Source organism: Haliaeetus leucocephalus, unplaced genomic scaffold, assembly GCF_000737465.1.
Source record: "Haliaeetus leucocephalus isolate CR32 unplaced genomic scaffold, Haliaeetus_leucocephalus-4.0 Scaffold840, whole genome shotgun sequence".
NCBI classification, from domain to species: domain Eukaryota; kingdom Metazoa; phylum Chordata; class Aves; order Accipitriformes; family Accipitridae; genus Haliaeetus; species Haliaeetus leucocephalus.
In genome coordinates this window covers 2,685,494-2,708,296 of record NW_010973276.1, presented here as the reverse complement: position 1 = coordinate 2,708,296, position 22,803 = coordinate 2,685,494, and the positions used below count along the sequence as shown (strand labels likewise).

The 22,803-nt window shown below is 59.6% G+C and overlaps 2 protein-coding genes across 2 annotated transcripts; one reads left to right on the top strand and one right to left on the bottom strand.

The window, feature by feature from the left end:
• CUX2 (cut-like homeobox 2) lies at nt 1–16,813 on the top strand. The gene is made up of 19 exons (XM_010582143.1): nt 1–160; nt 4,727–4,864; nt 5,055–5,181; nt 6,024–6,100; nt 6,183–6,249; nt 6,523–6,571; nt 7,323–7,427; nt 7,986–8,177; nt 8,287–8,345; nt 8,475–8,523; nt 8,632–8,731; nt 8,979–9,614; nt 10,620–10,721; nt 11,616–12,391; nt 12,856–13,015; nt 13,606–13,875; nt 14,117–14,305; nt 14,414–14,687; nt 15,745–16,813. Exons 1-19 carry the CDS (start codon nt 1–3, stop codon nt 16,406–16,408), a joined length of 4,194 nt encoding a protein of 1,397 aa, XP_010580445.1. The 3' UTR covers nt 16,409–16,813.
• A 3,693-nt stretch (nt 16,814–20,506) lies between these two features.
• On the bottom strand, nt 20,507–22,555 carry FAM109A (family with sequence similarity 109, member A). Its single transcript, XM_010582142.1, has 2 exons — nt 22,297–22,555; nt 20,507–21,821 (listed from the first exon to the last, which is right to left on the bottom strand). Exon 2 carries the CDS (start codon nt 21,808–21,810, stop codon nt 21,031–21,033), a length of 780 nt encoding a protein of 259 aa, XP_010580444.1. The 5' UTR covers nt 21,811–21,821; nt 22,297–22,555; the 3' UTR covers nt 20,507–21,030.
• Nucleotides 22,556–22,803: the final 248 nt, after the last annotated feature.

Genomic DNA, 22,803 nt, shown 5'->3' with positions numbered 1-22,803 from the left:
ATGGTGCTCTGGAGATACCAGCCGAAGAGAGGAGTGGAAACAGCTTTTGCCATCGCTGTGTTTCAGCCCCTGAGCCAAATGCATCTTGACATTAGGAAAGGAATACATTTGCTCAGCCCTTGTAATAACACTGCGGCTATCCCCAGTTGCCTTTTTGACGGTAAGTTAACTGAAACGACTGAGAGCCGGCTCGCAGTACTGCTCCTGGCACCGGCTGCAGCTCAGGGATGGCTTTCCCCGTTTCACCGCCGTGCCAGGATGTACCCCCTGTCCGGGCTGCCGCTCAAAGTCTTGGGGGGGGTGGAAACTGAGGCACGGGGCAGCCCTGAGGCTTGTGTTGGCAGGGTCGGTGCTAGGGCCAGGTGAGGGGGCTGGGACTCCCCTCCCCGCCGTGGGCTCTGCCGTGCTCTGAGCCAGGGGGGTCCGGGCACGGCGGCACGGAGCATCCCCTGGCACGGCGAGGACAGAGAGCTGCGAACGGCTGAAGATGCGCAGAAGGGCTCCTGCAGGGCCACTAATTCATTTTCCAGACATTTAGGAATAACAAAATGTTTTAATGATTTCTTAGGGGAATTAGGGAGACATATTTTTGTCCTCATTAAATTTTCTCCTGTGCTACAAGAACCAAATGTCAGCTTGGTTTCCAGAACCCAGTTATCTTCCCTCGCCACCTCCCCACGCTCACCTGCCCTGCTCCTCCTGCTTGCACACGTGTGCACATGCATGCACATGGATGCACACACACACACGCAGATGCATACACACGCACGCAGATGCACACACATGCACACCCCAAAACTGCTACCTTATGGTTTCTACACCCTTCCTCCTCCTCCTCCTCCTCCACCCCTCTCTCTGCTCTCCCGCAGCATCCATGTCTTTCTCCCCTCTCCCCTCCTGCTCCCCAAATCCTCCCACCCGTCGTTTTGTCCCCGTCTGTTACATGTCCGTGTGTCTCTCGACAGGCGAACTCTTTGTGGAATACTTTACAAGCGCCACATAAGTCCTGATTCGACATTTTTTGCTTTGAATGGCTGCTGTCAACACAAATCTCTGGCAGAGACTGTAACGGAGCCTGATTGCTCAGCAAGTATTTTGATAAGTGAGCTGGCTGTGTGTCTGTAATTACGGGAGAAAACCGTAAATCTTTTGGATATTGTTCACACAGATGTGGCGTGAAGGGAAGGGGGGGAAGCAGTAAAATGTGTTAAAAGCATAATTAATGTCATTGTTGTTAGGGATGATTTGATTTAAGGCTGACTTTAACTCGTGGAGGGATTCGTAGGGCACTGGTGGATGTGTTTGAGCAGGTTGGGATGGGGTGGCGAAGGAGGCGCTGCCCCAGTGGCAGAGGTGACAGAGGTACCATGAATGCACCGCGCATGCACCGTGGATGCACCACAGATGCACCGTGGGTGCACCATGGGTGTACCGTGGGTGCCCGGTGCTCCTCTTGGACCCAGACAGCAGCATGGAGCAAATGTCACCCTTCAGCCCCCAGCACAGAGACCTCTGCTGAAGGCCAGGTCAAGTGGCCGGGCCCTGGCACAGGGATGAGCTGCTGGTCCCCAGGGACACGGGTGCTCCCTGGAGCTGTGCATGCTCAGGAGATGGTGAGCACCCAGGATGCCTCCTGCCCCATCCCGCCATCCCACAGGTGCCTCGAGCTGCTCCAGTGGCCGCACGGCAGCTGCGTGGTGCTGCGGTGGGGGTATCTGGGAGCGGGTCTGCCAGCGACCCAGACCCCCTCCAGCATGGGGAAAGGCCCCTGGTCCTGCTCCCCATGCCAGGGCTGGGGACACCGGGAAGGATCCCTACCCACCCACCCGTCCCTGCTGCAGCACAGCCGGTGCCACTAAAGGACAGCCAATAACGCCAGCTAGTGGCAGCACTTATTATATATATATTATATATATATAAAAATTGTGTATATATAGTGGGCAAATGTATGAAGCCGGATAGATAAGCATGCCTGGGCAGCGGTTTCTGCTTTGCAGTAGGGACTTGCTGTTCCTCCCGTGAGCTGGCTGTGCCGTAGTCGGTGGGTGATGCCATGCTGCGGCCCCTGGGCTTGCAGGAGCTGCTGCAGGCAGATGCAGCGCCGGAGCGTGCGGCACCCCGAGGTCCTGTTTTGGCACATGCCTCTCTCCCATCACCCGTCACCTGGCTATGCCGCCGGTGAGTCACTGCCGTGGTGGGGCTCGCAGCTGCACGGCCACTCGGCTGCGGCGTCAGTGCCGTCTCCCTCTAACCGATGGGGGCCATGACCCACGCAGGGGGGACTATTCCCTGCGCCATGGACAGTGTCCCGAGTCCTCCCATGTGGCTCAGGGTGTGACAGCACGTGCCATCCCCCGTGCCTTGGTGTGAGCAGATGATGCGCTTGGTTTTGAGGGCTTCCCCTCTCCAGCCCTGCAGCAGGAGGGTTTGTTCGCTGGCAGCAAGAGCACTGCACGAGCATGCGTGAACATGGTGCGAGATTGGTGCAAGAATGGTGCGAGCGTGGCACGAGCTTGGTGCCCGGTCCCGGCAGTCCCTTGGTGCATCCAAACACCTTGCATGCGGTGGCAGAGCCGGCCCTGCAGCCAAGGACAGCACTTTCCCGGTGGCTGGACGGTGTGATATTAGCACAATGTAATTAATCCAGCCAGGCATTTTGCATCAGTGCTGCCCCAGCTGACACAGGGAGCAGAGCTGAAGTGCCCCTTGCTCCTTTTCCTTCTAAAAGCTCCACTCCCGACCGCTTCGTCCCGGGATGTCAGCTCCAAACGGAGAGCTGTGTGCTGGGGGATCGCGCCAGCTGTATTTCAGCAGCGGGGCTGTGACTCGTGGGAGGGGAAATACTGACCTGAGGAAAATCCCCAGAGCTTTATCACTCAGGCCAGTTCCTCCCATACTATTTCTCATCACGGGGGGTGAGAGGAGTTGCCGGTGCGGATCGGATGGGTCCTGCCCCGGAGTTTATCCCTGTGGAGGCGGCTTGCAGGCTGGCGTGGAGCCACCGGGGCTAGGGGAGTGCGAGGGGGGACCCCTGGCTCCTGCTGCCTGTGAGCTGGGGCCATGGAGCACAGGGTTTAATTAGCCGTATCGTTATCTCAGCTCATGTACTTATGGGTGTTATTAATGGCTGTGAGAGCATCCAGTCCAGTTTGGGGCTGTGCTGCATCGCCGCAACCCCCTTTAATGGCACGCTCCCCCATCCTTGGATGGCGAACTTGCCCGAAGGATGCTGAGCTGTGGCTCCAGCACTGGCCAAACACCACGAGCAGCCTGGGAGGGTCCCAGCCGAAGCTGAGTGCCCCTTTCAGTGCCAAAGCTGGCAGCGTGCTGGCAGGGCTCAGCACCCACCTCTGGATGTGTCCCCCATGGCTGGGATCTGGGCACAAACCTTTTATCCTGGCGTGTCCGTGAGATCTCTGTGATGTCCAGCGGAAACAAGGGGGGTTGTTCCCTGCGGAGAAGGATGCTCCAGGGGCTTTCGGCATTAGCACGCGGGGTCTGGCAGTCACTGGTCCTGTGGGGAAGCCGCATGGTGGACACCGTGGTGGAGACCTGCACCCCATGGCCACAATGCTGTGGGATGGGAGGGCAGCGGCAGGTTGGTGGGACTCCCGAACCCCATCTTGGGGGGCACACGTCTTGGCTTTGGTGATTTGCAAGGAGCATCCATGCTGGGCACTTGCAGTGAGAATCACAGGCCAAATCCTGCGTCTTTCAGCCAGGTTCACCCCAAAGACACCTGGTGCTGCGGTTGGGCTGTGCCAGCGCAGCCCCAGACCACCCCAAATCCAGCAGCGGGGCTGTGGTGGCAGCGCACCCCGTTCATCCCGCACTGCTGCTGTCTCAGCCGGGGACTCGCTGAGCAGAAGAGCTGCTCTGCATCCCATTCAGAGCGGAGGCAGCCAGTTCTTTGATTTTTTTTCCATCACTGTTATTATTTTTTACCCTTGGATGCTTGCCACGTGTCTGTGCCGTACAGTAGCGCGCCCGGCTCCGTCCCACTTCCCTGTTTGTCTAACTTTTTGACCCTGGAGAATTCAAATCTATTTTATTTCCTCTTCTTTTCTAAAAAAAAAACCCCAAACCTATATTAACCTGGCTCAATAGGAGGCATTTTCTTGAACTTATTAAAAAATCCAGACTTGTAAATTAATTTGTTCATGTTGTACAATGGCAGTGCAGATGGACTCATTAGCATGCACACAACAAATAATTATAGATGAATTTTTAGCTGGCCTGCTTAATGGGCTTGCTGGGTTAATTATGTCAATGTATAATTACATCAGCCCTGGGAGACATAATGGCACACCCTGCTGAGCAGACACTAGCTAATGATGGTGTAATGCTGACAGAGGGAAGACGGACGGCTCTGAATGCACCTGCTTACCTCGGCACAAACCGCCATTGTCTGCGCCCAAACGGGCCGGCACCGGGGCCACCAGTGCTTCGGGTGCCACCGGCTCGCTCGGGGAGGTGATGCCCCTGTGCAGCCCTGCTGGTCCCCACGTGATGGAAAGCGTGGGACCGAGGGGTGTCCTCATGGCACCTGGCACCCCATGGGGTGCCCCGGGGCTGGGAGGGCACCCACTCTGGTTTTAAGAAGGGTGCAGAGGGTGGCTGCCCTGGGGTGGGCGGCAATGAGGGTGGGCAGTGGGTCCCCGGGGAGGTGGGAGAGGGCTGGTGGCGGGTATCTCTGCCGCTCACCGCTGCGTCCTGTGTCCCGCAGACCCTGCTCCTGTGCTGGAGGCTGCCCGGAGCCTGGAGGACCGGCTGCAGCAGCTCCAGCGCCTCGAGCCTGAACCGGCCTCCCTGAAGGACATCAGCCGCCCCTGGAAGAAGCACCTGGAGCTCGTCGGCACCAAAGGTACCCTCCGACGCCGGCTGCCCGGTCGGACGAGGGTGGCAGTGTCGGCCCCCCACCGGGTCCCCCCACATGCCTCTGAGCATCCCCGGGACACGGAGGGGAGTCCTCAGGGCTGGGACCTGGCCTGTGGTCCCCAGCGGCCACCGCTGCTGTCCCCTACGCAGCTGTGTGAAATGTGTCCCCCCCGCAGAGCGCAGAGAGGGGACGTCACCAGCAGCCGGGCTCGCGGCAGCGGCTGAGCCCCCGCTCTCCAGTGTTGACGGCAAAGGACTGTGCGCAGAAACCTTGCTGCAGAGAAATGAGGCAGAAAAGCAAAAGTACGTGAGTACCGGGAATGGGGTCATTTTGGGGTGCTGCGGGAACGTGTGGCTCTGTCCGTGCTCGCACACAGCGGTGTCCATCTGTCCTTCCCTCTCCTGCCCTTTGCACCTCCTTTGCTGTCTGGGTTGAGAGCGGATGCATCCTGTCCAGAAACGTGATACACAGTCTTGGGTGCTCTGAGTATCCATCTGTCCATCCATTCTCTATCCCAGGCAGTTTTTGGGCAGCAGCAGGCGTGGGCAGAGCCGGGGCAGGTCCCTCCTGCCGGCCCCTCATGCCGTCTGCCTGGCACGTGGCTTTGTTCGGACAAATGGGTTAAATCCAGGTCGGTGGATGAACCTCATTAAATGGCCTTTTAATTTGGAGGCTCCTGGCTTTCTCGGTGCCTTCATTGTTATTCCTTAACACGCTGCACGGGGAAACAAATGAAGAATCTTTAAACCCTAAATTGCAGATCTCTGCGAGTAAGTTCCTGGCAAGTGCAGGCTATAAATAATGCAGAATAACTTTTCCCTGATTGCTTCCCCCCCCTCCAATTAATTACAGGCAGGGGTGGGCTGCCATCCCCCCCATCAGAGGGGTTTCAGCGGCAGGGATCAGGGACCATTTTCATCTCAAAGTGAATTTTTTTACACCTGGGGCAATACACCCCTTAACATCAGGGCATAACATGGCTCGAACACATCCTGGCATCCACCAGCGGGTCTTTCCCCGGCATCTCCGAGCGATGGGGTAGAGGAGGGGACGCAGCGAAGGGCTCTCCGTGCGCCCTTGGGGGGCTGCAGCTTCGGCACGGCCGCGGTGACACCGGCACGTCGCTGATGCCCGTCTCTCGCAGGGGGCTGCAGGAAGCACAGGTCACTTTGGCTGCTCGGCTGGGAGAGGCAGAGGAGAAGATCAAAGTGCTCCACGCAGGTAGGGGGGCTGGGGCAGGGGCCGCTGGCCACGGGGGGCCAAACTCCCACCCTGTGGCTCACCCTTCTCTTCCTCTTCCCAGCGCTGAAGGCCACCCAGACGGAGTTGCTGGAGCTGCGTTGTAAATACGACGAGGAAGCCGCGTCCAAGTAAGTCGCCGGTGATGCCTGGTCGTGCCTGGAGGCCATTGGCATGCCCAAGGCTGAGCCGAGCCGCCTGCCGCAGTGCCAGGACGTCCCCATGGTGCTGCTAAATGACTTGAGGAGCTGAGATACTTTAAGCGACCGCAGGAGCATCCCAAGTCGTCAGGGCTCCCTGTGACTGAGACGCCTTGTCCGCAGCACAGGCAGAGCCCTTGCCGGCCATGGAGGGCTGCGTCCGTGCCTCCACGCCAACTGACACCTCTTGCTTTCTCATCACAGGGCAGATGAAGTAGCCATGATCATGACGAACCTCGAAAAAGCCAACCAGGTGAGCCGAGAGCCGACTTTCCAGCCATTGCAGGGCACATACCCTGCTCCCCCTCTGCTGTGCTCAGCTGTGGCCCCCCAGCCACTGCACCCACCACAGCACCCTGAGCATCCATGTGGCCTGCATGTCTGTCCCTGAAAATGGTACGGGGCAGCGAGGCTCTGGGACTGGGAAGCCCTGTGAAGGGAGGCTCTGGTTTCCTTCACCCAGCAGCTCCTTCGAACCAGCCCGACGGGACCCCCTGCCCCATGTCGAAGGTCACTGGTGTGTTGGGGCTCCCACTGGGCTCTGCTTCAGCTGCTGGAGCCGGTGTTTGTCACCTCCAGCCTCTCCCGGGTGTTTCAGGGCACGACCCGCACCAGCCTGGTGTTGGTTTCTGGCATAATTACTTCTGGTCCTATCCATTCCTATTCATTAGGTTTATTTAATTCTGAAAACGTAGATACAAATAAATGCACGTGGATAATAAAAGAGGCTTAAAGAGCGATTTGCATGTAAATATGGCCTTTTGGGTGGACAAAAGGCAGTGTCCTGGAGGTGGGCTGCAGCCAGTGCCCAGGGTTCAGGACTGGGAACCGTGTAAGGATGTGGAGAGCCAAAATACATTGAGGGGGGCTTATGGTGACGGTGGTGGGAACAGGATGCTCGGGAGAGGCGTGGGTCGGTGCAGATCCTGGGGCCCCACTCTGCCCTGTGTGGGGTGGGATGAGCAACGGGTGCCCGGCCTGACGCGCTTTCTGCTCTCTTGCAGCGAGCGGAGGCGGCGCAGAGGGAGGTGGAGAGCTTGCGGGAGCAGCTGGCAGCCGTGAATAGCTCCCTCCGCCTGGCCTGCTGCTCCCCACCAGGCACTGCCGGGGTGAGAGCACCCCTCGGGGCCAGCAGCACCCCATCGCAGCTGGCCGCACCCCATCACGGCTGGGAACATCTGTCACAGTCAGGAGTATCCCGTTGCACTTGGGAGCATCCCTGTCATAGCTAGGAGCACCTCTCCGCATTCAGGAGCACCCTACTGTGTTCAGGAGCATCCCATCGCGCTTAGGAGCACGCCATTGCATTCAGGAGCACCCTTTTGCATTTGGGAGCACCCACCATATTCGGGAGCAAGCCCAAAATGCCCGTGACTGAGGCGGTTTTCCACCATGGGGTAGTAGCGTTGGCCATGCCCTACCTGCAGCCCCAGCCTCCTATGGGGAGGGAGACGTGCACCCCCATAGCACTGAACAGGCGTACCTGGGAGACCTGTAAGGGGAGAGGAAAGCTCTGTTCCTCCTCAGGGCTGTGTCACCCTGGGTCCCCATCCCGCGGGCTGAGGCCTGGGCTCACCTGCTCCCTGTGGGGACGTGTCTGACGGGGAGGGTGGCCCTTGTCCCCGCATTGCGTGGCCGGGACCTGACGGTGTCCCCTCTCCCGGCAGGACAAAGTGAACTATTCCATGTGCTCAGGGTCGAGGCTGGAGGCGGCTCTGGCTGCCAAGGACCGGGAGATCCTGCGGCTCCTGAAGGATGTCCAGCACCTCCAGAGCTCTCTGCAGGAGCTGGAAGAGTCCTCTGCTAACCAGATCGCCGAGCTGGAGGGGCAGCTGGCCGCCAAGAACGAAGCCATTGAGGTGTGCCCATGGGGGCTAGGGGCTTGCGAGGGAGGGTTGGGTGTGGGTCCGGCTGTGCCGGGCGTGCACCGGGAGCCAGCTGCAAGGACTCCCCCGCTCTGCTCCGCAGAAGCTGGAGGAGAAGCTGCAAGCACAGGCGGACTACGAGGAGATCAAAACGGAGCTGAGGTATGGCTTGACGTGCATCCACGCCTGCCACCGGCACCCACGGCACGCTTCAGCAGCCGTAACGCTTGGCGGCTTGACGGCAGCAAAAAGCCATGCCCGCCGAGTCACCCCCCCTTCTCTCCCTCGCAGCATCCTGAAGGCGATGAAGGTGGCCTCCGCCAGCTGCAGCCTTCCCCAGGCAAGTGCCGCGGCGCGTGCCGACATGCTCGCAGGGCTGTGGCGCGCGTGCCAGCCCTGCCACCGGTGGCTCTGCCGCCCTTTCCCATCTCGGCTTGGCTCCTTGCAGAGCATATCGAAGGCAGAGGAGGCCCTGCTGCTGGGGAAGGAGGCTTTCTACCCCTCCCAGAAGTACCTGCTGGAGAAGCCCAGCCTCCTGGCCAGCACTGGTAGGGTCCCCGGGTCCCGCGGCATCCCCGGTCCCACCAGGAGCATCCCTGGGAACGTGGGTGGCAGGGCCGTATCCTGCCCTGGCTGTGGGAAGGAGCCTGGAGCCAGCAGCGGGGCAGGGGGAGGACAGGGGGTGGGAATACCACCTGGGGAAACTGAGGCAGGAGATGCTTTGCTGCGGGGCTGCGCCGGGGCTGCTGGCTGGGGCGACTCTAGTGCATCTCCCTCTCTCTTGTTCATCTCTAGAGGAGGATCACTCCGAAGACGAGTCGGGGAAGGATTCACTGGGCGTGGAGCAGCCGTACCCATCCCCCCAGCATGCCCCAGCGGACGAACCTGCCTCCCCCACTCCCCTCCCGCCTCTGCCTGGCCCCGGCCTGGCCCCCGACGGCCCCCGGACTTTCTCCCTGTCGCCCTTCCCGGGGGGTGAGCGGCTTTCAGGGGACCCCAAGGCCCCCCACCTCCCGCCGCCCGCTTACAAGAGCGAGAGTGCCGGGGGGGGGCCGCCTTTCCCCTCCACCTTCTTCGGAGCCAAAAGCACCACCGTGCCCCCCGGCACTGTGCCAGCTGCCAGCGCCGCCAGCCCGCCCAGCGAGCCGACCGAGGGCAACGCCGGCAGCTCTGCCGACGAGGAACAGCTGGACACGGCCGAAATCGCCTTCCAGGTGAAGGAGCAGCTGCTGAAGCACAACATCGGGCAGCGGGTCTTTGGGCATTACGTGCTGGGGCTGTCACAGGGCTCCGTCAGTGAGATCCTGGCCCGGCCCAAGCCCTGGCGCAAGCTGACGGTGAAGGGCAAGGAGCCGTTCATCAAGATGAAGCAGTTCCTCTCTGACGAGCAGAATGTGCTGGCCCTGAGGACTATCCAGGTGCGCCAGAGAGGTGAGTGGTTGGGGTAGCCCTGGCCGACAGGTCCTACCCTGGGATGCTGCAAGCGGTGCCGTGGGATCCCTTCCCGATACACCCCGGTTCACCCCAGCAGCACCCCGGGGTGCCCCATGCCACGGCAGGGGTGCCCGCCAGCCCACGATGTGCTGGCAAGACAGGCAGGGACACATGCGGAGTCACCGGCGGTGCTCAGGGATTGTCCCTGGTGGTCCTCCGGCTTGCCACGGTGTGGGATGGAACCGGCCACCGGGTGGGATGGAGTCCTGGCAAATGGTAGCAATTAACAACAACCCATCATCATGGAAGCTGCATCCCCAGACGTGCTTTATTCATTTATTCTGACAAGTGCCATTTAATTATTCATTAGGCTGTTCCGTGGCATATGAATCAATGTGCTCGGGAATATTTCGTTAAAATAATGAAGTCTTAATGCTGCAGGACCTCGGCGCGGTGTCGGCACCACCATGAAATGGTAATGCCCGGCTCTGGGGATGGCGGCTCCTGGCCCCGTCTCAGTCGTGGCAGCAGTGGTGGCTGGTCACTCAGGTCCCTGCGGTGGCACAGGGACCGGGCAATGCAGGTCCATGGTCCGTGCATCTGCTGGCGTTTCAACCCGGAGGGCTCTGGTTTATCCCCTGGATCCGATCCAGCATTAACCCTTTGCTTGCACAGCCAGGAGGACACAGTGCCAGGGATGGCGGACATGGTCCCCGTGCCTGTGTCTCCGCTCAGCACCCTGTGCGCCGGCGTGGAGCGGGTGCCCTTGGATGGGGTGAGCAAGGTGGCCAGGAGATGCCATGCCGGAGGCAAGAGCTGGCAGTGGGGGCTACCGGGGCTCCCCACGCTCCAGCTAGCGACTAATCGGGAGTGACATTTGTCTTAAAACCAGCATCTCTAAAAATAGTTGAACATGCAGAGCAGTAAATACTTCCTGACATACAAGTGAAGCTTGTAAAACCAGCACCGGTGACAAAGCTGTTATCCTGCCTCTTTGATCAGGTAGCATCACGCCGCGGATCAGGACGCCGGAGACCGGCTCTGATGACGCTATCAAAAGCATCCTGGAGCAGGCGAAGAAGGAGATAGAGTCGCAGAAGGGAGGTAGGTCCTGGTGTTTGGGTGGCCCTGGGAGTGGCTGAGTCCCTGCTCTGCCCCCGTGGGAGCAGCACTCAGAGGGGTGCTGGTGGCTGGGTGCTGCATGGCTGCGCATCCCACAGCATGCCAAAACACCTGCAAAACTGGTAGCGTCTGGCACAGGGAATCTCTGCCTCCCCTAGGAAACCTTAGCCAGCCCCTGCCAAGCCTGGCACTCATGGCACATGTCCTGGGTGGGGTGGCACTGGGTGCCTGGCACCAGGCTAACCCCATGGCTGGGGCAAAATGAGCTTTATTTGGCATTTCTCCCACTGACATCCATAGAGATTTGGGGCATGGTGGGAAGAAATGCTGGTAAATACTGTTAGGAACGGAAGACTCTCCATGCAGCGGTGTTTGTACCTGGGCTTTCAGAAACTTTGGACCTACTCTTTCATCCCCCTCTGCTCCAAAACAGATGATTAAATGAGGATGCGCGATCCATCTGGCACGAGGAATCATTAAAGCAGCTGCGCTCGCAGTCAATTACAAGAAATGAAATACATTAAAACAGGTAGTCTGCTGAGAAAGCAGAATCCCAGAGAATTAAATTAGACAGGAACGGTGGAAAAACAGACAGGGCAAACAAACATGTTTGTCTATTGCCATCGTTGGTAATGGGATTTATTTTGCAATCGTCAAAAAAGAAGCTCGCTTTGAGCTGGGGGTGTCGCAGCTTTTGCTTTGTGGGTGCTGCTGGTCCTTCTTCTGAACTGCAGCCATGTGGGGCATCGGCCTGATGGAGAGTGCTCTGAACCAAGTTGGGGTAAAATCCCTTTTTTCCTGCATTTTGAATTATGGCCACATGGTAAAATGATGCATGCTGCGCCTTGGGGCTCCCCTCAGCCCTTTTCCTTGCAGGGGAACCCAAAACGCCGTCGGCGTCACAGGCGGTGGCCAACGGGGCCGGCGGCAGCAGCTCGGAGGACGCCATCAAAAGCATCCTGGAGCAGGCGCGGCGGGAGATGCAGGCACAGCAGCAGGCATTGCTGGAGATGGAGTCAGGGGGCAGCGGGCGCCCCGGGGACACGCCGCCCGCCGAGCGCTCCACGCTGGCCGCCGTCAACCAGAACATTGTCCCGACCTATGTCAAGCAGGAGGAGGGGAGCGGGGCCAGCCCCGGCCCTCCCCAGACGCCTCTGGCTGTCCTCTCGCCAGCCGCCTTCGTCCAGAGCATCATCCGGAAAGTGAAGTCGGAGATCGGTGACGCTGGCTCCTACTTTGACCAGCACTGGGCATCGGAGCGGAGCCTGCTCAGCCGACCCTACACTTCTGTTTCGCCTTCGCTTTCCTCCTCCTCCTCGAGCTACTCCAGCATGGCCAATGGCCGGGGCTGGCCGCGGGGTGAGCCCGGCGAGGGTGGTGCTAATGAGGATGAACTGCCGCCGGCAGACGATGAGCCCCACCGGCTGACAGAGATGAAGGCGGAGGGAGCCAGCACAGAGCCGGCAGCTGGCGGTCGTCTCTCCTACTATCCCGCCTACGTGCCACGGACCCTGAAGCCCACTGTGCCGCCGCTGACACCGGAGCAGTACGAGATGTACATGTACAGGGAGGTGGACACACTGGAGCTGACCCGGCAGGTCAAGGAGAAGTTGGCCAAGAACGGCATCTGCCAGAGGATCTTTGGAGAGAAGGTAGCAGCCTGGAGAAGGGGGGGGTCTGGTGTCCCCTCCACTCCATGACCCAGAGCCCGGGGCTCATTGGTGGCCTCCGCCAGCTCCTTCCAGGGTCCCCGCTCTCCCCAGTGGGTTTCCCCTTGGAGGATGCTGAGTCCTCAGGGTCTGACCCAACCCCAAGCAGTCTCCCAGTGGCCGCCACCAACTGGTTGGTGGCACTTCCCACCAGGAACGCCCTGTGCCCCGTGCAGAGCCCTGTAGGGACCATCCTCCCAGCCCCCTGGGTATCCCAGAGGGACCTACCAAGGTCCCAGCACTCATGGCTGGGGCCAAGGGGTCCGGACATGCTGTGGGGCCGTGAACGCAGCAGCGGGTGGCAGCTTGCTTCCCCTCCTTCGACGTGGGGACGGAGGGCAGGCAGCAGCCCGATGCCGGGGGGAGCACGCCCCAGCCCCGGTGGGTGACACCTGCGTGGTGCCTAGGTGCTGGGACTGTCCCAGGGCAGTGTGAGCGACATGCTGTCGCGGCCCAAGCCGTGGAGCAAGCTGACGCAGAAGGGTCGGGAGCCCTTCATCCGCATGCAGCTCTGGCTGACCGACCAGCTGGGCCAAGGCATCAGCCAGCAACCGACACCCTCCCAGGGTAAGTGCCGCCACCGTCCCCGCGGTCCCCATGTGCCATCAGTGCCTCCAGCAATTCTACATCCATCCCCGCATGCCGGCACAGGGAAAGTTTGTCCTGCTCCCACTCCAGCACCAGGGAGAGGTGCCCCCACCACCCCCAGCACCCCCACCTGCACCCCAATCCTGGGAAGCCCCTTTCATCCCCCTCACCTCTGATGCATCCAACCCATTTTGAACCCCCTTAATTAGTCACTTAGACAATTTAGAGCTGTTATAGAGATCCTCAAATGTTACTTTGTCATAAACGAGCTTTGAAAGTCATCTAGTTTAAAAAAAAAAAAGGAAAACCACAAGAAAAATCTGTGGCTTTGTGCCTGGCATAAAGTAGTAACTGTTTTTGTCTTTATATTAGTGGTGTTTTCTCTCTTTAATTATTCCACCGGCAACTCCTGCTTTGCCGTAGCTGCCGGAGGGACTCAGCCGGCATCCCCCCTCTCCAGAGGGCAGAGCCGCAGGCATCCCCAAAATAACCTTCCCGCTCTCACCGGGTCCCTGCCACTCTCCCCTTCCGCCGATCCCCACTGACCCCTCTGCCCCGGTGTTGTGCAGCCAGCCCGGTGGAGCCCCAGCCATCCCCCTCGCCGCCCCCCAGCCCCGCCGAGCACGAGAAGGGCTGCCAGGAGCCCCTCACCCTGGCCTTGGAGAGCAGCAAGGAGAACCAGCAGCCCGAGAGCCGGTCGACACCTGTGCTGGGTGGGAAGACATACCCCAACAGCCAGGGACCCGTGGGCATCCAGGAGATTGTTGCCATGTCCCCTGAGCTGGACACCTACTCCATCACCAAGAAGGTCAAGGAGGTCTTGACGGACAACAATTTAGGTGCGGACCCTCTCTCCGCCTGGGTTTTCGGGAGCTGCTGGTGAGGCTGCATGGATGCATCACCCCAATTCCCGTAGCCACAGCCCCCCCTCCGCCGGTTCGCTGCAGGTGCTTGGGGGGATCCCAGCACGCTGGGGAGGATGCTGGCCGGGAAATGGGGTGCACCCGCTCTGCGGGGGGACTGTAGAACCCACCCTGCTGCTCTGCCCTGCTCTAACCACCTCTGCTTCTCCTCCGCCAGGCCAGCGGCTGTTCGGGGAGAGCATCCTGGGCCTGACGCAGGGCTCGGTGTCCGATCTCCTCTCCAGGCCCAAGCCGTGGCACAAGCTGAGCCTGAAGGGGAGGGAGCCCTTCGTCCGCATGCAGCTCTGGCTCAATGACCCCCACAACGTGGAGAAGCTGCGTGACATGAAGAAGCTGGAGAAGAAAGGTGAGGGTCAGGGCGATGCAGCCTCGCCGGGTCTGGGGTGCTGGCCAAGTGGGGGGCTCCCCGGGGCTGGGGAGCGAGCAGCGCGCAGCTGGGTCTCCTCTCCTGCAGCCTACCTGAAACGTCGGTATGGGCTGATGAGCGCTGGCTCGGACAGCGAGTCCCCCAGCACCCGCTCCGAGTGTGCCAGCCCCAGCCTGCAGCCGCAGGACCTCAGCCTCCTCCAGATCAAGAAGCCGCGAGTGGTGCTGGCCCCGGAGGAGAAGGAAGCCCTGAAGAAAGCCTATCAGCTGGAGCCCTACCCCTCCCAGCAGACCATCGAGCTGCTCTCCTTCCAGCTCAACCTCAAGACCAACACCGTCATCAACTGGTTCCACAACTACAGGTAAGGGCGCTCCAGGGCTTCGGACGTCTGATTGTGCTGTGCCACCAAGGTGGTGTCACTGTTCTTCCAGCCCTCCCAGTCCCTCTTGCCTAGATGGGGAGGTGCAGACCCACTCGTGGTCACTGGAGGTCCCCAGGTGCAGGACTGTAGCCGAAATGCTGCATGTGCCCTGGCTGGCGGGTGATCAAGAACTGTTGACCAGCTTGACCAAGTCATGTTGAGCAGGTTACCACGCTCATGTTCACCTGCTCACCGGTGTGGGACACCGCTCACCAGTGAGCAGGAGCTCCCTGTCGGGTGGAGGAAAGCCTTACGGAGGCTCCTGGAGCACAGGATCCATCCCCATAGCAGCCCAGCCCCAGGGAGCAGCACGGGCTTCATCCTCAGGCATTATTGCAGGTGGACACGTGGCTCCTGAATACTCCCCAGACCCACACCAAGAGCTGCCTGCTCTCAGAGTCAACAGCCCAGGTGATGGGTTGTGCCCTTCCCGCTATATAAACCAGTATAAAAAGACATGTGAGTGCTTGTGTGGAGTCCGCAGAGCCTCCGACTGCCTCCAACTCCTCCTGGGCAGCATAAAGTAGATGGTCAATATTTATGGGAGCTGGCTGAGGTTTCTTGCACAAAGGCATTGTGTGGGGAGTGCGGGGCAGAGCTTGAAAAATCAGGCTTTTTACTGGAACACTGACTAATGGGGTTTTTAAACCTGTGACCTGTCCCCTTGTGTGTTTCCAGGAAAGCCCCTCCTGATCTCAGTAAACACAACTGCCCTAAAATAAACCTTTGAAAAATGTTACATTTTAAACAACAACAAAAAAAGGTAGTGGAAAACACTTGCAAAACTGGGTTGGTTTGGCTGCAAACAGCCCAAAGTGTTGCCAAATCCGTTCCCCATGTTAAAGTGGCAGTGATTTCCCCCCCTCAAAATGTTTTAAAGGCCAGCAAGGTCGGGTGTTACCTCTCAAGTGATGTGGTCGCATTTTTCTGGCTGGACATGCTTTTTCAAGATGTGATGATCGGTGGTCACCGACCCTCTGCGGTTGTGTCCCGGCAGGTCACGGATGCGCCGGGAGATGCTGGTGGAGGGCGCGCAGGACAATGACACGGACCCGGAGCAGAGCGGCGGAGCGACCATCCCTGGACGCCGGGCCCCCCACAGCCCCGATTCGGACGCAGAGGACCGTAAACCTGTGTTCAGGGGGGGTGAGCACCCCTGCGCCGCTGCACCCGTGAAGGTGAAGGAGGAGCAGGGGGAGGCGGGCGGCTGGGGCCGCCGGCGGGACTCACGCAGCCCGGCCGGGGCGGCTGAGGGGACCGGACCTCCCCAGGAGGAGCGGGGGGCAGCCCCCCACGCTGCCGCCCCCAGCACCGGCAGCCTCCCGCGGCGGGGGGGCCGTGCCGGTGCCACCACCGGGGGACCACCACCACCACCGCCACCGCACCCTGACAGCTCCCAGTCCTCCGCGGGTTCATCCCGTTGCAGCTTGGAGGTCTCCCCAACATCGCCCTCGGCGGCATCCTCACCTGGCCTCGCCGGCTCAGCCTCACCAGGGCCATCCTCTGCCGGGCCGGTCTCACCAGCGCTGCCTCCGGCTCCCGGCCCCCGGCTCAGCACCAGCGTCCAGCGGCGCCATGAAAAGATGGCCAACCTCAACAACATCATCCACCGCCTGGAGCGGGCTGCCAACCGCGAGGAGGCCCTCGAGTGGGAGTTCTGAGCGCCCCCCCCCGCCGCCCTAAATATATATATACACACCCACATATATATATATATTTTGTTAAATGCAGCACTCACCGAGAGGCGGCAGGCAGCCAGTGCCACGGAGGGGAGCGCCCATGGAAAGGGGGGGCCCCCGCTTACGAAGCTGCCCCCCCCAGCTTTGTTTTAAATGTGAAAAACTGGGAACAATTTTAGAAAAGAAAAGAAAAAACAAAAAATATTTATAGACCTCTTTTAGATATTTTAATAAAAGGATACTTTGGAATTTATTAACAGCTTAAGCTGCTTTGATATTAAAGATAGCTATAAAATCAAGATGATGTAGCAGTCGTGTCATTAAATGTACACTGAAGTCTTGTAGTTTGCCACTGGATGAGATTAAAAAAAAAACAAACAAAAAAAACCCACAGAAAAGACTTATTGAGCAAAGCCATCAAGAAGCACTATAAGACTGACCAAATTTAATAAACTTTTGCTGAGCGGTTTCCAACTCTGTCTGTAAGACACTGCATCGCTTCTGCCCCAGCCAGAGACTGCATCATAGTCCCTGAAGACTCTAAAGCGAAAAAACTTGATGCCATCGAGTATGTATTTAGTTCTGGTGGTTTATGTTTTTTGAAACCTTTGTAACACAGAATGTCCCGTGCAGTTGTATATGTTGTAGAAATGTCTGCAATAGCCTTCTGGAACAAGATGTAGCATGGTCCGAACGCCGTCCCTTGCGCTTCCTCCAGCTGGCAACCGGTGGCAGCCCCGATGCAGCACGGTGCGGCTCCTGCCAGCTCCTAAAGGAAGAGAAAAAATAATGCAAAAGCAAAGAAAGCAACTTGTGCTTGCAATTTTGGGAGCAAGATGGGAAGAGAGGTACCCAGGTGTGATGCTTGGGGATGGCTCCAGCTCGCTGGGGATGGACATCCATGTGATCCCGATTTCCCGCGCTCTGCCATCATCCATCTGGGAAAGAAAAACAGATGGAGCCTCCAAGCTCTGCCCCTGGGGCACCAGTGCTTGGGGATGAGCACCCAAAAATCATGACCCGCCGGCTCGCAGGGGCCTGAACCCTGCTCAGGGCTGCTCCCAGCATCACAGCCAACTCTTGCGGCTGAAGCACTTTTTTCAGGGGGAGCGCCTGGGCAGAAGGAGCATCCCCTCACCACAGCCATGTCCCCAGGCAGTGGCTGCCAGTGAAGCTGGGACAAGCCTTGGGGTATGGTGCCAAGCTCCTGCCTGAATTGGGCAAGCTCAGACCTGAATTGGGCAAAACACCATCGAGCTTTGGCTTTCCAGGGCTGACCCCATGCAAAGGCGCGGGAGCTCGGTGGTGGCACCATCCCGGCGTGCTCCCCACCGCCTCCCTGACCCCACCGCTGCCAGCCAGCCTCTGCTAACAAAATACCTTTAAATGACACAAGGTGGACTGGCTGGGCTGCTCTGCCCTGTCCCCTGCCCACACGGCATCAGCTATCACCCACCAAGGCCACCGCTGTCAGGAGGGCTGCCCTGCCAGGCTCCGAGGCTATGCATTGACTAATTTTCCACTGTATACATTTTTATCAGAATAGAAGGTATTTTTATATTTGGGTGGTAGTCAGTGAGCGATGCTAAAAGCGGCTCTGCGAAGGCACGGCTCTCCTTGCCCACCTACCCTGCCCCAGCGAGCCCCAGCTTGCCCACAGCTGCTCTTTTCCCTGCCACCATGCTGCAGAAGGTCGAGGCACGACCATTGACTGCTCTTCTCCATCATGTGCTAGTGGGAGCTTTAGTGGAACGGGATTCGAGGAAGCACTTAGGATAGTCTTGAACACAGCAATCCTGTTGTATTAAAGCTAGCGGGACATACCTGTCACGTTTTTGTTAGGCTCATGTACTGTACTTCAAAAGTTTCTATGAGATCGATGAACTTTGTTTAACAATTTTGGAAGGAACAAGTTCTGTAAAGAGCCACTAAATACAGAAGTTGGATACGACTCTGGCCTTGGGGTGTGTTTTGTCCATAGGTGGTTGGGACGGGCACCTGGGTTGATCTTGGCTCATTTCAAAGTCACAGCCTTGCTTTGGGTTTATGGCAAGAGCTCCCACTGCCATAAACATCTCCCAGTGACTGGGGGGAAGAAAAGAGGGTGTTAAATGGGGTTAGTCCAGCTCAGGGTGCAATCCTGCCCTGTGAAAGTCCTGTGCTCATCCCTGGTACAGGTTTGCTCCTGCTCCCGGAATAACTGAGCATCCTCTGGTGTGAGGTTCGGCTCGTCATTGCCCAATGGTGCCACACCCCGGCACGGCTCTTCTTCAGAGCCGGCCATCACCGGGCAAGTTTGCAGCTTCCAACAGGAGGCAGGGGTGTTTGCGTTTGATGAATTAATAAATCCATATGTTGCGTATCTGTTTAAGCTTGTTTGTCGGCTAACATGTTGGGAAGGATTTATTTTTAATGAATATCTGAACGTCTGGAGAAGCTGGGCCAGCTGCCATGGAAACCTGAATCTTCCTCTGCAGCCAACTGATGGGTCCACATTAACCATCTGGATGCTGCGGGTATAGCTGCACCCCAGCTGCCCTTGGTGACACCGCTCCGAATGCTGGAACACGTAGCAGGGTGCTGTGCCGGACCAGGAGCAGGTCTTCACACTCTGCAGTACTCTTGGCGAGTGAGTGACCCTGGCTGGCTTTGTGCCTCAGTTTCCCCAAGGAGCGTCCTCCCCCAACCCGCTGCAAGACCCGGCATTAGCAAGAAGCTGGAGATGTTCATGCAGGTGGGACATCGTGGGCAGGGACACGGGGTCAGGGTGGCCACTTCCACAAGGGCAGGGTCCCCAGTCCCTGTGTAGCACCGACACTGGCCCCAGCAAGGGGACAGATATTTTGTCCCTGGCTAAGATCCCTTGGCAGAGGGCTGGGGATGTCCCACCAAGGGCACAGGGCCACCCGACCAGGGGCACCCAAACCGGGGTGGCATCAGGTGGTGCTGCCTGTAACCCCAGGTTTGGAGGGATGGTTGTAACACCCCATCAAGCCTATAACACACCAGCAACTCGCACCAGGGCACCTAGTGCCATTTCCACCAGTGAAACTGTGGGAGGGTTGTGCTCCCAGTCAGTGTCCCAGCTCTTTTCCAATGCCCAAATCCCTGTGTTGGTCACCTGTGCCTGGCTGTTCAAGCTGTCACAGAGGGTAGAACCGTGCTGACCCTGCCGGGGGACCACCCGAGTGCTGTGTGTCCTGGTGTCCCCAGGGTGGCACCATCTCATCTCATCATCTCATCTCATCTCATCATCTCATCTCATCTCATCCCTGTGGGCAGATGTGGGGCTCCACGGCACTGCGAGACCCTGGCATTGGCTGTGTCCCATTTGGGCGATACCATCTCTGCCCGGTCTCACGGACATGGTGGGGACAGGAGGAAGATTAAAATGGAGGATTAATTCCCACCTGGGCCCCCTCCCCAGGGGCTTAAAGGCGCAAATGAGAACCCAGGCCAGGACAGAATTTCTGAAACAACTTTTATTGTAGCAAAATCTTGTGCCCGTCCCAAGGGGGCAAAGGGAGCTGGAGCCACCCAGCCCAAACCCGGGGCACCCTGACTGTTCCTCCCCACTTCTGGCCAACAGCTTTAGTGTCGATATAAACCGTTGGGGAAATAAAAGAGCAACACCGGCATGAGACACCGGCTTCACTCTGGTTCAGCACATGAATCATTCGACACCCTCCGTTGCTGACACATACATTCCTGTTTGCCACCACAAGTGATGCTTCCCCTTAGCAAGCTGGCCTGGGGATGATGCCCTGCCCCAAAATATCTACCCAGCAAGGCAATGCCCGCAGCCGCTGCGTTCCTCTCGGGTCTGCCCCCCCTCCACGCATTCACCAGCCGGGCTGCAAGCAGCGATCGTCCCATGCAAAATGTCCGGGGCTGGATGTCACCAGCTCCCCAGGCAGCCAGGGCGCATGGTGCTGCTGCCATTAAGGAAGGGCTGCACTCACTGATATTTTCATTTTCAAACCACATCCTGCTGGAGCAGAGGGATCTGGCAGAGCTCAGCCGACCTCAGCCAGTCACTTGTGCCAAGCAGGGAGAGGAAGGCGGTGCAGGCTCCCCAGCTGTGAAACACTCACGTGGGGGCTTAGGGTGGGGGGTGAGATCCCATCAAAATCCTCCTCCAAAAGCATTGTCGGTGCATCATCCCACTGCAAGAGCATCAAGAGGCCCCACCAGACCCGGAGCAGTGGTCGATTCCCAGGAGGCATCAGTCAGCAAGTGGTTCGTAGCTTGCTTGCACTGGGTGGACCACCCTGCACCCACACCCGGGCATGACCGGTGGGGTGCACCCGCTGCCTGGCACGAGATGCCCGAGAGCCTGGCAGCCCCAAAAGCCCACAGGTTTCACACTTGGCTGGCGGCACACTGAGCCCAGCTGCCATCGGTGCCGGGCTGGCATTTCGCCATCACGGAGCAGCACTGCTGTCCCTCCGTGTTGGGCCCTTGGTGGCACCATCAGCAGGTGTCCATCACTGCCACAGAGAGGGCTGCACATCCCAGGGTGAGGAGGGGACCGAGGCAGCACCGAGGATGATCACCTCCTCCTGGCCACAGGTCCTGGTGGGTCCCCAGGGCTCGGCTGCCTCTCAGGGCCGGGGGCCACGCCGCCTCTCCAGCCAGTCCTGCCGCAGCCGGGCCACCTCCTGGCCGTACCGCTCGTGGAGCCGGCAGAAGATGGATGGGCTCTCCGCTGCAGCCGCCCCGGTGCCGCCTGCCTCGCTGCTTGATGCCCGCCTGCGCGGCGGCAGTGGTGGCAGCCGCGGGTTCCCCTCGCTATCGTGCCCGCTGCAGCCAGAGGTGTTGGGTGGCAGGTCTGCTCCCAGCGCGTTGTTCCACACTGCACAACCGTTCTCCTTCGGCATGACAGTGGGCAGAGCCGGCAGCCGCTCCGGCCACGGCTCTGGCCCTGAAGGCTTTGGCTTCCAGGAGCTGGGTGACCCCCGGCAGCCCCCGCATCCACCGGCCGGCCCCCAGCGCATCTCCTCCAGCTGCTTCTCCAGCTCTCGCACCACCAGGCGCATGTAGTCGAAACTGGCTCGTGAGAGCGACTTCACCCACGACTCCATGGCGGCCTGGCTCTCAGCCGCCAGCACGTAGGTACGAGACTTGGTGCCACCGAAGCGGATGGCGAACGCGAATTCCTCAGCTGAATCGCAGAGCTCCACGGTGCAACCCTCCAGCACGATGACGCCCACTGGCTCCCGGCTCTCCCGCTCCTCAAAGTAAAAGAGCATGTTGCCCTTCAGCACGAACCAGCGGCGATGGTACGCCGTGTGCCGCTCGCCGCGCTTGTAGAGGAAGCCGGCGTTGTCGGCCGGGGAGTCGCAGGTGGCATAAAAGGCCAGGCTTCGCTCGTTCAGCTTCATGGCTCCACACCCTGTGGGGACAGAGGGTGCTCAGCCACCCGCCAGCACACGGAGGATGGGTGCACCTTAATTGTACGGTAATAAGCCGTTGGCTTTTTGTTCTCGGCGGCACTGGTCTTGGCACCCAGGAAATGAAGCCAGTGAATAAACAGCCCCGTGATAGCCGGGCATAACCCCGCTCCCAGCCAAGGTGCTGCGTCCGGTGGGTGCTGGGTGGGTTGGGGCTCCCCGGGAAGGGGGTTTTGCCCCAGCTGAGTGTTTTCCTACAGAGGAGCCCCAAGCAGGGCTCATCCCAGCGCCCCACGTCACCCGGCACAGGTGACCTTACCGCCGGCGCTGCGTTCGCCCTGTGTCGCAGCGCTCCTCCCCGCGGCATACAGGGAGGGTTTATGGCCTGCGCCGCAGATCCGGCTGCCGCTCCGGAGAGCCGTGGCCATGAACCCTGGCACCTGGGCAAGGCCACCTCTCCCCTTGCCCCCTACTCACCAGTGGTCTCCTGTGCCAGGCTTTCTGCCTGCCTGCACTCTGCCTCTAGCTCCGGTCTCCGGTGGCTGCCAGCATCAGCGATGCATGGGTGGCCGTGGGGGCCGTGGGATCCCTGGGGCTGGGGTCGGGTGGTGTAAGGGGGCCCTGGGGGCTGGCACCCCGATGTCCCCACTCCGGCCGCTGGCTCTGGCACCAAAACGCCTGCGGGTTTCACGCGTCACCCCAGCCTGCAGAGCACAAGGCGGACGTGGGCCAGGATTATTATTTTTCTATTAAGACACAGCGCAGGGTTCAAGGAGATGAGATGGGGGCTCTCGGGGCGCCCCTGGCCGGGGGGGGGACGGACACAGGACAGCAGGGACCCCTTTCTCCCAGGCAGCTCGGGGACCTCTTTGGGGTGCCCAAAGTCTTGGGGACGTTTGGGAGCGGGGGAGCCGCCCTCCCCCCGGCACCGGCCGACCCCGCGCCGGGTGGGCTCCCGCCCGCTCAGCCCCGCACCGCTGCGCC